This window comes from Felis catus, chromosome D3 (assembly GCF_018350175.1).
Source record: "Felis catus isolate Fca126 chromosome D3, F.catus_Fca126_mat1.0, whole genome shotgun sequence".
NCBI lineage: Eukaryota > Metazoa > Chordata > Mammalia > Carnivora > Felidae > Felis > Felis catus.
In genome coordinates, this window is record NC_058379.1 from 74,123,147 (window position 1) to 74,139,696 (window position 16,550).

The 16,550-nt window shown below is 38.6% G+C and overlaps 1 protein-coding gene across 32 annotated transcripts in view; it reads right to left on the reverse strand.

The window, feature by feature from the left end:
• TCF4 (transcription factor 4) overlaps positions 1-16,550 on the reverse strand; it is a 352,018-nt gene that overhangs the window by 39,925 nt on the left and 295,543 nt on the right. For all 32 annotated transcript variants that reach the window (XM_019815315.3, XM_019815321.3, XM_006938934.5 and 29 more), the window contains 3 exons: positions 10,623-10,728; positions 6,994-7,127; positions 1,259-1,391 (listed from right to left, as the gene is read on the reverse strand). In XM_019815315.3, the coding sequence (XP_019670874.1) occupies positions 1,259-1,391; positions 6,994-7,127; positions 10,623-10,728 (373 nt within the window). The remainder of the gene's footprint in view (positions 1-1,258; positions 1,392-6,993; positions 7,128-10,622; positions 10,729-16,550) is intronic.

The following is a 16,550-nucleotide window of genomic DNA, read 5'->3' on the forward strand; positions in this document are numbered from 1 at the left end:
ATTTGTTTCTTAGTGAGACATGATAGCGAAGGGCTGCTAGGTGGTTAGTCTCAAGTGTGAAATACATTATTGAATAAGCAGGGAGTGTATTATTTAGGCAGAATTATATCTGCAACATTTCAAAGTACATCTCTTCCCTTTCATCAAAAACACTCCCACATAAGTGATTCACACCACTTTCCCAAGTCCTATGGACTCTCTGAAGAAAATGAAAAACTGCAAAGAGCTAAGGGGAATAAACGGCAGGATTATTCTGCCACACATTCTTCTCTCGAAAATGAACAGTTTATGTTCTCATCAGCGACCCACTAGAAGTGATCTTGAGGCCAAGCACGGTGTGAGTGTGAGCTAGTACCAGAGCAGTGGCAACCAGGGAAGTCTGAGGTTTTAGGAGACCCTGAAGCACCAGGCTGGCCTGCTCCTCGGAATGGCGGAGTCGTTGAGTTGTTGAAGGTGCATCTGGAAAGGGGTGGCTGCCTCCTCCCCAGCCTGGGACTCTTTCCTCCAGGGACAGCTGGACACCTGCCTAGCTCCTCCCTCCAGGGGACAGCGCCGGTGGAGGAATCCTTTGTCCAGAGAGACAATCACAATGGACATCAGGAAAAACCAGGGATGAAGGCTGAGTTCTTTTGGCAGCAGCGCTCTGCTTGGCCTCAACTTCTTAGTAAATCTGCTTGAGAGAAAGCAGTACATGCCTTCTGGCCCACTGATGCCCAGGTGTCTCCTCTCCAGTAAGGGAGCAAACGCTTCTTTTCCTCTGAAGGACTCCACGATGCCACATTCTCTAGGAGGTGAAGCCTTATTAATAATCTCCTGTGAATTTCATAGGAGCTAGTCTTCAGATGTCATGGGTAAGAGCCTAGCACGGTGACTGGGGCTTGGGAAGTGGTCAATAACTACTATTAGGAGCTAACCTGCCCTCTATCTCATTAGTCTTCGGCGGTTTGTCTTACAAACATTCATTTTGCTCACCGTTTGGGAATGTGAGAAGCAAGGTAGTTTGGATCTACTGAAAGCCTTGTTCAATCTAATACCTCACAATGAACAAAGTAGCCAAATTTCAGTTTCTTATGACAAAAAAAAAGTGATTATAGACAAGCCAATGCCTATTTCTGTTTGGTTCATGTATTTTCATTCAGTTACGTGACAGATATTCATTGCCTGATTGCCGTTTGATGACGAGGAGAAAAAAGAGGTCCTATATTATTAAGCCGTGACATTGACTGTCGGCGTCAGAATCGACATTTCCATGACTCACCCATTATACTGTCTGTCCCGTTGGCAGGAGGCGTACAGGAAGAGGTGCTGTAATGGTTTGTGCCACTACGATGGAAAGTGGACATCGGAGGAAGACTGGAATTGATGTCTGCTGAGGAGTGTGATGGATAGCTCTATAGCAGGAAGCAGAAAAAAGAGACCACATTCAACCATAAAATACTTAATGGGTTAGGTTTCTAATACTTCTTTCAGAACTCTTCATTTTGCAGGAGATAGCTCTTAGAATTTCAAAATATCCAAGAGTATATTTGACAGCTTTCATTTTTCAAAGAATAAAATGCAAAGACACATAGTTATTTGGGTTTGCATCGAATGTAGAAGAATACAATGGCAATACAGGACAGTGAGAAATGATTATAGTCTCTGAATCTAAAAATTACTGCTTAAAAGTATCTCTGAGATTTCAGCAATGTAAAAGACTGTTTCTACTATTAATTTTTTTGTATGAACTACTGATCAAGTAAGAAAGATTCCATGGTACAATGAATAAAACAATATCATGACCCATGGGGTTGACATTACACTTCATCCTGAACTTCTCGACACTAAATGGTGAAAACAGTCAGCCTCAAATCCTCTTCCTGCAAAACTGGATCATCTTCCTGAATTCTAGCGAGAACAAAATGGTAAATGAAAAAATTTTAAAAGTACCAATGATTAAATACCTTTATAAATATCAGTATGTAAAATAAATCAATGACTCTATTGAATTAAATTGGAATGAACAAACTGAGAAGGACTGATTTGATTTCTTTCTTTCCATGTCCTCCTCATTAGCAATCTACCAGATAGCTGACTATGAAAAAGGCATATCTTTACAAAATCATTGGTTTTAAGTTTGGCTTTAAGTTCAATTATTATCCTAATTGTCCAATAAGCTGCTTTTCTTGGGGCATATCACAGACCCTGTAAAGAAGCAAATTTGTTGCTACTGATCGATCTGCTGGGGAATGAGCAGATCACTAACAGGGACATGGTTGTTTACAAAAATACATCAAGCTATTTCCTTTTTCAAGATAAAAAAGTACCCTGGAAAGTCACTCTCATAGGTATCTGAATGTGTTACAGACCTGTAAAGGAAAACTATTTTGGGTACAATACACTTTTTTTCTTATATGTAATATATTAATCAGCTATGGATTTTTATTACATCATTAGTAGAGATTCTATTAAAATTAGAGATTGAATATGATGCTAAAAGTCAGGGGTGCTTAAAGCCCAGGCATTTATTCATAGGAGTAAAACCCTGGTGTCTTGGTACTTCTGTATTAATTTTGTGAGGCTCATCTTGGGTTCTAGCTCTTCCTTTAGCATTCCTTCTAACTTCCAACTCTTGCATGATCTCTTTTCTCTGAATCCCTAATGCACTCACAGTCTGCGCTGTGCCATTTAACACTTAATTATATGCTGCCTTTCATTGCTTTCTGTTTCAAGTGCATTCCCACCTATACTGTGAACTTCTTAAGAGGAGGGAATAGAGCTTATACCTGTGCATCCGATAGCTCATGGCTGAGTGCTGACCACATAATTACCTTATACACTCAATGAACATATGGTTATCGGTTGGCATTTAATAAATAGTGGACTGAAATACTACTCATTTGAGAGAGAACTAAACAGTCTAGAAAATGAACCTATGTTAGATCTGCCAATGACATGGTGGGTGCCCTTGAAAATATTATCTCTACATACATATTAACTCTACATAAAATAGTCCAACTGAAAGGTCAACTTCAGTGAAAAGGTTGAGATGATACCTTCACCTTTCCAAGTTCCCAAGAAAATCTTTTAAACTTTTTAATTTTATGGAACTCTTTGCTTGACCCCAAAGTTCCTTAGGCCACCTGTTAAGCTCATTTCTACTTGCTGCTTACAAAATACCCCAAGTAGTCCATGAAATTTTCTCTGAATAACAATACAATGGGCCCGTTCCACAGTACATCTAACCCAAAAGACTGGGGAAGTCACAGAACATAAACTTACAACAACTATCTCTGCTCGAGAGCTAAATACTGTAATAAAGTAGAGAAAAAGAAACTGAACATAGAAGGAGGAAACCGAAAGAAAGAGGTGGTTTGCCTTCATTTCCACACAGTGGTATTCCACGCTGAATTTCTGAAGAATACAGAAGCTTTACAAATCAGTCCCAGATATGCAAAAATGAAAACAGTGGAAAAGAATTTTGAAAAATATTTAAATGAGTATATAATCACAGGGTGAAGCAGGAAGAAGATTATCACATCAGGGAAAATTTCTACACACTTTTAACCTGGCGTAAAATCGGCACTAATTCAAGATTTAACAGACAGAGGGTTAATCCTGTGTTTAGAGAATGACAGAAAAAGTCCCACCCCATAGGTTTTAATGGGGAAACCAACGCAATCCACGTAGAGTATTTAGGGCCCATCAATGACAGGTGCCCTCAACCTCTCTTACTCCAGCTATTGATGCCGTCTGCCCTGCTTGCTATGCATGGAAAGGGGAGACTGAAAAAGAGCTACGGCTTTACATGCCTACTATTTAATTATGTTTACTTATGATACCCAATTAATTATAGCATATTTGGAGCCTTCTGACAAAGTACTGAAAATATTTCTATTAGTGATGTTTTTAGCAACTTATGGGGTGACAATTCAAAGATTAGAAAATACGTGGTGGCACATACAAAGAAAAATCCTGCTTTGGGCTAAGGCAAGGTTTCACAATGTTGGCACCATTAATCTTTTGTGCCAGACAATTCTTTGTTGTGGGAGGCTCTCCTATGCATTGTAGTATGTTTCCCAGCATCCCTGGCTTCTATCTGCTAGATTTCCTGTATCACCTACTCCCCAGTCATAATATCCATGAACATCTTCGGACACTTCCAAATGTTCCCTGAGGGGGTCAAATCACACCTGGTTGAGAATCACTGGGGTAAGGGTTTATGTTACAAAAAATAAAAGAACTTGTCTTTTATAATAAACTTCCAGGCTCCTAGCACTATTTCACTCTGTGGCGCAAAGACCATGCCTAAACCATGCCAGACAGAGGACTCTATTCTATTTCTAAACAGAACTCGGCCAAGTCATTCCAAACTTAAATCTGCAACAACCCATTCCAAAGCTTAACCACAAACTCCATTCTTCTGAGTGATTCTGTATGTACCTCTGTGACATAGTAGAGATTAGCTGTGGGATTGCGTTGTAGAGGCTGAAACCATAAAGGGGATTGGAAGAATCAAGCTTGGGGTCTTGACGGTTACGACCGAAATGTGTGGCGTTTAGGCTCTACACATCCTATTACAGCATGGTATAAAGAGATGAAGACAGTAACATTTCTAAAGTGTTGTATCTTTACAGACAATACGAGTTTGGCCCAATTATGCCCCCAAATCTCTTCTTTTCCTCACACAATGCCTTTGTTCTGCATGAGACTGGCCAAAGCTACAGGCAAAAATTGTGAGGAATTACCATTATTTTCAAGTGAAAAGTCACTAAGTGCCTACTGCATACTCACATTTTTCTTAATCAGTGTCAGATTTCTGAAAGGCATTTCAATGAGAGATTTTCAAATGGTTGAATACTGAAATTACAATGATTACTAGATATAATAATCCAACAGTTTCCCTACCAGTGAGAAAATTCATTAGGATACATTACCAGAGACCTAATTCATTTACCATTTAAAAAAAAAAAAACCTTATATCTCTAAGAACTGCTAAATAATCATGTTTAAGAATGAAAACTCTGGGTTCTATGACAGATAAATGACATTACAAAGATAGCATCTGATACAACCTGTTGGTCTACTCCTTCAAATAATCTTTCTTCCTGGGTTGATAATATTGTTTTGGTTTTAAGGTTTCCAACAAATTTTTTTTCTAAAAGGAATGTAGTTGGTTTCCTTTTTAAAATTACACTTTTTATGCATTTGAGCATTTTTTAAAGATACCTCCGCCCATGCAGTGAATTCGGGATAAAATCAAACCACCTACATCAAAATTCTACAGCATGACAGTAAAAGAAGAAAAGAAAGAAAGAAAGAAAGAAAGAAAGAAAGAAAGAAAGAAAGAGAAGGAAAGAAGGAAGGAAAATATCAAATGGACAACTCTTAGAAGAACTGACATTCCATGTTATGTTAGTTAATACTGCCAAATCTTTCACTTGTAATCAAAATTTTCCTTGCTCACAGGACACATGAAGTTTTGGTCATGAGTTCCTTAGAGAAGTGGAAAATGATGATGGGAAATAAGGATGTTGGCCAAGAAGAAATTCTAGTATAGTAATAGTTGATATTTCTCTAAGTGTTTGTTCTAATACCTGAAAGGAGGGGAGAGAAGATGAAATTTGCAAATTATTTGCTATTTACTGAAGATGTGCTAAAATTTGAGACAGTTTGATTTACAGATGATATAAACTTGGCAGATGATATCAAAAGGCCAATTGCATCTCCATCATGTGCCTCTCCTCAACAGATAGGCTAACTGACCACAGTGTCTCTATCACTAGGACTAACTAAAGAAGTATTTTCAAAGATATCAGAAACTGTAACTTCTGGAATGTTTTTATGTTGTCAGAATAGTACAGAAATCACCTTTTCTATATCTCTAATGGTTAAGCAAAAGAGAGGACAGACCACAGAAATCCAGAAAGTACTATTTCTTATAGCAGAACAGAGAAAGACACATGAATCTGGTGTTAGGAGAAGAGAAAGGGGCAATTTCAAGACGAAGAGCAGTGACACAGGTACCAGGAAGGATCACTGGATAGGCCACATCCTTTTTGTATCTGTAGGATTACAGCTTCATACATTTTTAAAGCTATATTACTGCCCAAGGGGCTCAGTCCCCACCTTAATTGCATCTCAAACCTAACTCATGATCTAGAAGCAGTCTTTCCTCCACATGATGATAGACTCAAGTTCATGAGTGGATTCTGGGCTGTGGGAGTTTTTGAGGCTAGAAAAGATCAGATGATCAGATGAACGCTGCTTCCTTCAAGATAAAGCGCCACATTAGGATGGATGAGTGTAGGCAATGGGTGGAGTGGCCACTCCGGTAATGAAAACAAGGTAACATTCTACAGCTCAGCACTTTTCAACTGAGTAAGGCAAGGGAGCATCAGGGGGAGGTTGGGGAGTATGGAGTTCAATAGCTAAGCTACTGAACATTGGGAATCCGATCTATACGGAAACCCCATGGTTGCTGTTTCTAGTGGACTGTATGGGAAACAGGAACTCTTTCCTCTGGGTGTGGCACCAAGGGTCAAAGCTGTCACCAGGGACAGAAGCCGGAAAGAGGAAGTGGAAAAGCCCATGGGAGATACAGGTCACCTACTCTCAGTCTACTGACTGTCACCCTGCCCCCTGCAGTATATTCTTCAAAACTACAGACAGCAAATAAAAAAAATAAATAAGTAAAAGGATCCACCATAGCTGAAATTCTGCAACTCAAATGCACTGTGTCTTTATGTGCCAAAGGAGCCTAACACTGTCGTCAAGAAAGCACAGAATAAGACACAATGAACAGAAGAACAATAGCAAAGAGAATCCAGAAAGGACTTACAAAGGTGTTCTGATTTAGGTAGGTCTTTGATCACAGACACAATATAAGAATGATGGGTGTATACCACTTTTACTTTCATTTACAGAGTCCTTGTGTGCACGCATGGAAAGACAGAGGATGAGATTTCAGAAACTAGCTGTGTTGTGTCCAGAATCATGTAAATCTGCCCTTACCAAACGTTCGTGTGGATGCAGGCTACAGTAGCTGCTAGACTGTGGAATATGAGAAGAATTGCCCAACATTCCTCCGTAGCCAGGCTGATTCATCCCACTGGAGGAGCTCCAAGGGTCACTGCTGTGATGGCCATCTGTAAAAGACAAAGAACACCATGACTTTTCTGAGGCATTCAGCCTTGCCTCACAGAATAGGGTTTTTTCATATACTTGAAAATGGCTGCCTGTTGTGTATCCGTCTTTGTGCTGTTTCACTGATTACATCAGAAGACAGTCAGCCTCATTTTTTCCCAAGTGGTTCTATATCGCCAAACAAATGTAAATATTTACCATAGGCAGTGTTCTTAGTAAAAATTCAGCTATAAAAGAACAACGCAATACACATTTCTATGTAGAGTTATGTCAAGTCTGCAAGGTAAACACTACTAAAGAAAACATTTCTTAGAAGTCCCCTGACCTCTTTTTCTACAAAAACTAAAAGTGAAATTGTGCCTAAATTTCTTGGTAAAAATACAATTCTTGACACATTACAGAGTTGATAAGTTCACAAGTTTTAAAAGCATACAAAGAAGTAAGTCATAATGAAAAAGAACATCTCAGACTTAAGAGATCAGATTTCTTTCTCGTAACATACATAGAATTAATGTTGAAATTGCATTGTGACTTAAAGGGAGCAGGATTCTCAGATACATAGTTCTGAAATTTCTTTTGGCACATAGTTCTATAGCAATCTTAAGCTTCAGTAGCCATTGAAAGGATACACACCTATCATAAGTTAAATATTATGCTACAGACAATTTTGAGAGGTTCTGGATTTTATAAAACCGTAAGTTAAAAAGAGGTTTAAAATGATACGGTCATTATATGAAGTACCTTTCAACATTAAGTTAATTTTTTGTTAACACCATATTAAAAACATTTTTATAGATTCTTTTTCTTTTCTGGGTCTACTGGCCTAGAGGTTATTACTAGAGGTCACTAATGTTTGGCTGGGTTTCTCAGATGAAGGTGGTCGGTGGGGGTTGGGGGGGTGGAAATCTATGTGGTTGCTGAATTCAAAGTTTCCCTTCTTCTAATAGTTTAACTAGAATTATTGAACATCAGCTGAATGTGGGACCATCAGCTAGGTCACAGCACGGCCTGTTCTGCCTCCTTGAAAATAAGATTATTTTAACATCTGTATGTGTTGTCTAATAAAAACCTTTTGCAAATTTAAGCAATACATGAGTTAAATCCGCCACCATACACCACAAAGCTCTCTTTCACTGAGATTTTAAGCGCAGAAATTAGAATTCCAAAAACTGGAATAGTTTAAGGACAGGGAGGGATGATCAACAGACTTCTTAAAAAAAAAATCATGTCTGTGATTTTGACAACTCAGGAGTTTTAATTAGAGGGTGGAAGTTCAAGCGAAAAATGAGAGGTCACATAGTAGTGAGTTTGAGATATGCTCCTGCCAGTCTCTAAATATCTTTCACCTGCACTGTATGTCTCTTTAAGCTCTGAATCCTCAGGGCACCATATGCCCCCCTCACTGCAGGAACCGGATGGGATACTGTTTCTGCGATGATAATGTGAAAACACCAGGACTTTCAAAAAGTTATTATTCATGTACTGAAGACTTAGCCTTCAGACAGTGGAAGTTTAGATGTCACCTTAAATTCAAATATGAAGTTAAGGCCCTAACATTTCAAATAGATGGCATCTATGACAAATAAATTGAGAATGTGTATCACTGAACGAGAGTCTCCTGAAACATTCTGACAACATGATGCAGTATACGGAAATACATTTAGGATTTGTTAACACACAACACTCTGCTTAGTGCAGTCTTATAAAAATACGTACTTTACATAAATTATGCTTTTCACAGTAAATTAATATTTATCACATCCCATGATCTGGCATAATGTTGTTTGGAAAGAATAGAATTAGATGTGTGCAAATTAATTGTGCTCATCATAAATGTCAACTTTTTTTTTTTTTTTTGCTTTCTTGGGCATTCATATGCAGAAAAGCCAAGTTTGTTCCCCGTATTTTGCGTGGTCTGCTATCCAGAAGAGCCTGCTGTTTTAATCTATCTGACCTCCCATGCGGTGTGCAGTTTATGCAAGCACCTTCCTGAAGGCAGACAGAAGAAATCTATCCTGCCAATTTTCTCGGTGAAAAACTGCTTTGAGTGATGAATCACTACAAGCACCAGTGGTATGGTTTCTCCGGTGGGTCATAAAAGAGGGGAGCTGATGCCTAAGTGGCTGCTTGTTTACAGCAAACGGGGATAAGGCTTTTGTCATGGCAGAGGACACACTGAAGTGACATACCCTGTGTCCCTTGGTGAGTTACACCTAGGACAGGTCACAAAGATAAAGGACCCTTCTGAACACGAGCTCTATTATGTGTGGAACAAATTCTCTCCAATCCTAAGAGACCCATTCGATTCAATTTCATGGATTTTCCATGGAATTTCACATGTGAACTCACAACCTAAAACAAGCTAACACTCTGAAGGACAAGAAAATAAAGCCCTTTTAATCAGAATGATTTTGAGTGTGTCCACTGCAAGCTAAGTGAGACACTTAGCTGCCCCCCCTTGGTCTCACTGCTCCAAGGGCGCTCCCCTTCCCATGATATGGCCCTTCCCAGAGGAGCATGGAAAGGAAATCCCTCGGCACTTTGCCAAGGCACACTCAAAAAAGGTTTTTACACCCAGGCAGGAAGAGTTAAAAGTTCTGCATACAGGTACAAGAGTTCTTGGCAAACTCCACGTCTAAATTTCAGAGTATTAACTTGGCAACAAGATCATCACATTTTGACAACAAGTGTCACAGGCTTACTGGGGACAAAGCCTTAGGTGCAGCTCTGGACAGTCTATTCTTACAGGCAGGTGCTGTCACTCTAACCACCTCGGTCTTTTCCAAGCAGCAGTGGCAAGAGCATAAGCTCAGGGGGCACACATCCACGTACAGTTAATTCAATATACTGCACAACTGAAAGTAAATACACTTTATCTACTGTGAAACTGTAATTTTCTAAAACTGTCTGGGAAAAAAGCTGGGTCTTTTACCCAAAATCAATTTGCATGTTGGGATGGAGCTTTCACTGTGTAATGAAATCATACTCCAGTCTTCAGATAGGTTTGCTTCACCTTAAATGGGACTCTTGTTCTTACCTATAAATTAATAAGTGGCTGAAATTTTTATATGAAGTTATACATAAGGACAATTTGTTCCCAGCTGGCTACATCCAGGATGCTCAAAATACACACTGAACCAAAACACTTCCAAAAATACACATACGTTCTTCTTGGGGGAGTGAAGACGCTGAAATGATCCGTCAGGAAGACCATCCCCGTCAAAGCATCAGTTCTAAGTGAAGCCAAACAGTTTTATCTAAACTCATCATTGCTCAAGGGGATTTAACTTAAAAAAATAAGTCTTAGTAGAGTTTTAATTGATTCATTTTTAACGAATTCAATTCCTAAGAAGAGCATGGCCTTCAATATTCTCTGCTTGCCTAGTATTCCATTTTCTTGAGGATCCGTTCAGCAGTCTTTTGCCCCATGCATGACCTGAGAAGACCTGGGGAGATTCTGACCAGTGGATTTCCCCGCAGAAGAGGCAGCATCTTACCCTGCATGAAGAAGGAGCTAGGGAAAGTGCTGGCTGCTGGTTTCGAGGAAGGGTAGCCTGGCGAGTCCCTATTGTAGTCGGCAGTGCTTGCTGATGGAGCATAGACCTGAGGAAGGAGAGACAATTTAGTTTTCCTTGCTGCATTGAACAAAGCACCTCAAGGTCCATTACTTGAGAAGAAGCAGGCACTAAATGCTAAATTTCTATCATGTCCATCCCAGATCTGTCAAACCCTAGAACACTGCCCCTTCCAGAATACAGAAAAACCATCACCACCACCACCAACAACAAATGCTGAGTATATTTGTGTGACTGGAAAACCGGGGGGCGGGAGGGGTGGATATTTTCCAGTCGTAGGCAAGAATACCGCGAACTATGTCTTGTTAAATGTATTATATAATACCCACAGGGCTGTCCTGTCCAAGCATCCTTTTTTGTTGTTGTTGTTTTTAAACATAGACAGCCTCTGAGCACATGAAAGGTGAAAACAGAAGGGCATGCGTCAAGCCTCTCCCTTTTACTTGAACTTTGAATTAAAATTTTTACTTCTGAGAGAAAGAGACAGAGACCCAGAAAACGAATACACTATCCAGACCACAGAAAGTGACAAATACATCTTGGAATATTAAATTCCCATAGTGTCAGCTTTTTGCAGAGCTGCATGAAAAAAGACCATTAAAAGCCCAGATCTACATAGACCACCAACAATCAGCATGTACACAGGAAGAGGGGGGAGCACTCCTTTATAGCTCTTATTATATTTGTGTGTGCAATAAACTTAAAAAAAGTGTGCCAAAATCCTAATTTACTGAACATTCGTTTACTAATACTCATGAGAGTTGGAGAACCAGTCCTTTATAAAAATAGCCTGTGTATTTTCCTGTTTAGGTTTCCTTTAAAGAAGAGAGCATAGTGGAAAAGCATAAATTCATAAGGTATAGTTTAACTTTAATTGGTTCCCCCCTTGCCTTTTCTGCTAAATATAATTTTTTTTAAATCCCTATTTTCTTTTGCTCCAAAAGTTCCTCTCTCCAGATGGTCGGAGAGACTGAAACACTGTCATCCTCTTGATGAAAATGGATACCTTCCTGCCTCCATTTTGAAGCAGGCAGAGGCTCACAAAATTGGCAGAGAGCCTGCAGTGATATTCACAGGTCACAGCAAAAGAAAGAGAAATTCACCAATAAAAAGGCAACTGCAGAGTTACCAAAAAATACTCCCATTTTTTTACAGTGCACATCGAATAAACACCCTAAGAAAAATTATATAATTGCTCTCAGAACACCATGAATCACAAACTAAGCATTAATACAAGGTTTAGGATTTCACAAAGGATAGGTCCGCAGAGACAGATGTGGCAAAATATGCATACACATACATACATCAAATAAATGCTACATATGCCCCACAGTGCCCTTGAAAATTGGGAGGTCCTGGAGATGGGACAAAACAAAAACAAACCAGAAAAACCTAGGCACGCTTTAGAAAACAAGGAATTTTCCTAAGTCATAGAGGGATATAAGCCCCATATTACATGGGCTATACTTCACTTTATTTTTTAGTTCTCCTCACATTTTAAATATATAAATGTCTATTTCCTGCTATTTCCACAGAGCTTACAAAAAGGAAGAAATCTTCTCAATTATCTCTAAGAGACAAAGAATAAACCTTAACCCAGGAACCCCCAAACAAATCAATACCCTAAAGTTCTGTCAAGCGAAACCCAGCATTTTCTTGGGAACTATACAACTAATAAACCGTTTGGGAAATGCTACTGAATGTATTTAGAGGAGGTCTTGAGAGTAGGATAACAAGATGAAGGAAACCTTACTATCTAGAGAAAGGGGAAACTGAAAATCAGATTGCCTCTGTGGTATTATCTATAGTACAGGCTGTTAGCCGGACAGCTGTTTGGCCACTGGTATTAATACAAGCTAAGTGTACTACGTATCACCCCAAGTTTCAGAAATTAATGTATGTACTGTAAAAGTGAAAAATAAACTGTGACCCACATTATTAAACCATCTTGTATTTGAAAACAATTGAAATAAGTTCTTCTAGGATTATATAGTTTAATTTTAATTATAGTCTACTACATTAACTTTAAACATGTCATGTATATTATTATGTCAACACCATGTGATGGCACCTAACAAGTTTCACCTTTTTTCCCGATTTGGGCAGAATTGGTTGATATTTCTTCTGGGAGATAAGGACATATCTTTGGTAATTCTACTCATGTATAAGGAGGCTACTTGGACTATGAATTATGATCGAGTTCAAAGATCTAAGAATAAGATCATTTATTCAAAATTCTTAAGTACTGCCTGCATAAACAAGGGGCAGGCAGAGAGGGAGACAGAGAATCCCAAACAGGCACTGTCAGCACAGAGCTCGATGCGGGTCTCGAACTCATGAACTGTGAGATCACGACCTGAACCAAAATCAAGAGTCAGACACTTAACCGACTGAGCCACCCAGGCACCCCAAGACTCTTCATATAAAATGAAAATCTTATTAACAAGAAATGGACCATTGTTTATGGTAAAAAGGCATCTTTCCCACTTCAAATGACCTTTAAGGTAAAGTGCCCTATAGAACTGTTTATATAAATACACCTTGCACAGAACTATTGTACTTTTTTTTCAAAGACTTTATTTTTAAGTAATCTCTACACCCAACATGGGGCTCGAACTCACAACCCCAAGATTAAGAGTCACATGCTCTGCTGACTGAGCCAGCCAGGCACACCTATACTTTTATTTAGTTCAGCTCCCCTCCTCCATTTTAATGATAAGAAATTTGAAAATGGAATGGTCAAAGCAACCGCTCAAGATCTGCAATTCGCCCTACATGCACAACTATCAGTGGCACTTTATTTTAGGTTACTTTCTTTAAAAATAGTGGTAGAGGTGTAAGATGATATTTATGAAAACAGATTGATCATAATGCTCATACTTCAATTTATCCTAAATATTTTCATCTTTAGTAACCTGGATGACCAGGAAGCTGCTTCATTATTTTTACTTCAGTCAACTATTTTGCCAATTTCTCAATCAAAAGACTTCAAGGTATGGGTTTCAATAATGTATTTAATAGAGACACTAAATTCAATAAGAAAAGCTCACATACAACTGATTTTAATTATGCTATTTTAGGTAACTAGAAAGATGATTTGTTAACTAAATATATATGTCTTTAATATAACAGAACAATGCCAAACGTCCCAGATACCTTCAAATAGTTAGAATCATTTTAGTGACTAACACCAAAAAATCAATCCAATGAAAAATGAAATAAAAATCCCAAACTCTAGTTCAGTATATTGAAGTGACCCTATCTATGAAACATCAGAAAAGTCTAAAGAGAAACAAAAATCTACACTTAGTTTTTCTCTGATAAGGCCGCTTAGATCAAGGTGACTTTTGGCATTCTGATTCCTCCCACAAGAGTAACCAAAGAAGTATGAAATTTCGGTTGCAAAATTGGAAATGGGAAACTTGGCCCAAAGCTCATAGGCTGCAGCTCTTTTAGTGAACTATTTGTTGAATAAAAGCTTCATGGCAAACTAGTGGCAAAGTATAGTTTATGTTCAAATTTAGCACCATTATGTTTTCTCTTACATTTCCGAATTTAAAACAAAACCATGCATACAGAAATCTGAGTTTAACAAATCTCTCTAGATAACACTAACCCCTGCACTGATAAAAATAAAAAAAAAAAAACATTTTCATACTATGTATTTGGTTTTTGTTGTACTTTGAGAAGTATTACTATATTATATTAGCAGTTCCATCCAATGTTCCTGGTTATCCTTTGCTCAGTCATCAAAGAAATAATACAGTACCTTCTTTTAAATAGAACCTTTGCCTATTAGAAAAGAAAACCAATCCCTCCCCCTCCCCAATCAACCCTCAGTTTGTTCTCCACATTCAAGAGTCTCTTATGGTTGGCCTCCCTCTCTGTTTGAAACTATTTTTTCCCCTTCCCTTCCCCCATGGGTGATGGGCATTGAGGAGCGCACTTACTGGGATGATCACTGGGTGTTGTATGTAAGTGATGAATCACGGGAATCTATCCCCAAAACCAAGAGCATGCTGTTTACACTGTATGTTAGCTAACTTGACAATAAATTAAAACATAAAACAAAATCTTCCATTGTAGAAAGAGGGGAAAAAAAGTTAAATTTGGATTTCTTTCTTTTTCACTCTGCTCTGTAGCTTCCTCAGTGGTTAGGCCACAAATTTACTAGCTTTATGCCATTGAAAAGTTGAATAATAGTGCTGCTATTATGTTGATTATCTGAACAAATGTGACTTAGGAACATTAAGCCACCTTTTCTACATTAACAATCAACTAAGTGGTAAAGGCAGGATTTAAGTGGGTCATCAGTCCATATTCTTTCCATTAAAAAAAACAAACACAATTTCTTGCTCTTACAAGTCAAAAAGAGATATTTTATTTCATTAAAATTTTTTTAAACGTTTGTTTATTTTTGAGAGGGTTGGGGGAAATGGCAGAGAGATAAGGGGGCAGAAGATCCAAAGCAGGCTCCCTGCTGACAGCAGAGAGCCTGATTTTTGGGGCTCGAACCCTCAATCCGCGAGATCATGACCTGAGCTGAAGTCAGATGCTTACCTGGCTGAGCCAACTAGGCACCCCCAAAAAACACATTTTAAATTATCAACACAAGACTGTACTTTGACCATACTTTATAGAAATATTCTCATGGGGGTTTCATAATTACCTTTTAAGAAAGTAAAACGTGATAAGGCACGTTCATAGTAAAACCAATACATATTAATGTTACTTGCTTCCTGAAGTGGGAAGCTAAATTTTAAGGGGATAAAGAGAAGTGGCTACAGACCATGTGTCACGAGGTGTGTCAACTGAGTGGGGCTGGGTGATAACCACTGGGCAGTACAATGTACCTTTAAATTCCTTACCATTACTACCCCTTTGGGATTCTGCAAGAACCATCTGAACACAGAATTTTAACAGACTTTCAGGCCCTTAAAGAGAGTTGCTGTATGCTCCATAATGAGTAGAAAATAAAGCAGAATTATGCCTCAGATGCCCAAGTGCTAGCAGGGTTCACTTAGTAGTGTAGACCTTGGAAGATTTTATAACTATTCTAAACTGTGACAGTGAAACACGCAAATGACAAGAGTTTATAGTGTGCTGTGTGTGATGTTCACAAACCTAGGCATATGCTTTGATGCTTCCCAGCATCTAATGGGGAAACATACTTAAAGGTAGATCAGCTCACTACTCAGACAACTGGGCTAGACTCTCAACTCTTACAATATTGTTTGAAAGACATGGGTCACACAGGAAGAGAAAAGAAAGCTTCAGGGCAGTGATACCTCCACATTCAGAAGAGTTAATATGGACTCTGTAATCGTGCCATGTGACCAAGTGAAAGGTATGTTCCTAACTGATCCATAAACCAAGGGGAAGATGTACTTGAAAGAGTCTTCAGAGAGTGTAGAAAAGTCTTTGGCATAATAGCAGAAATTATCCAGCTCTGGAGTTAGACCAACTGGGTTCAGATTCCAGCTCTCACAATTAATTGTGAGCTGGACGGTGATATCGTGAACCTCAAATTTTTTCCTTTGTGAAATGAAGTTACTCTTTTTGTGAGCATTAGAGATAATATCCGTCAAGCATAATTCTTAATCTGTTGTGGGCGCTCAATATATGGTATTATTATTTATATCTTGTTGTAAGTCCTAGTCACTGCTTATTGCTATTTTTAAGAAGTGTCTAGAACAGTGCTATCCAGTATACTAGCCATTAGTAATATGTCGTTATTTGAATTAAGCTTAATTAAAATTACATGAAGTTAAATATCCATTCCCTCAGTCATGCTAGACATATTTCAAGTGCTCAACAGCCTTATGTGGTCACTGCTACCATACTGGATAT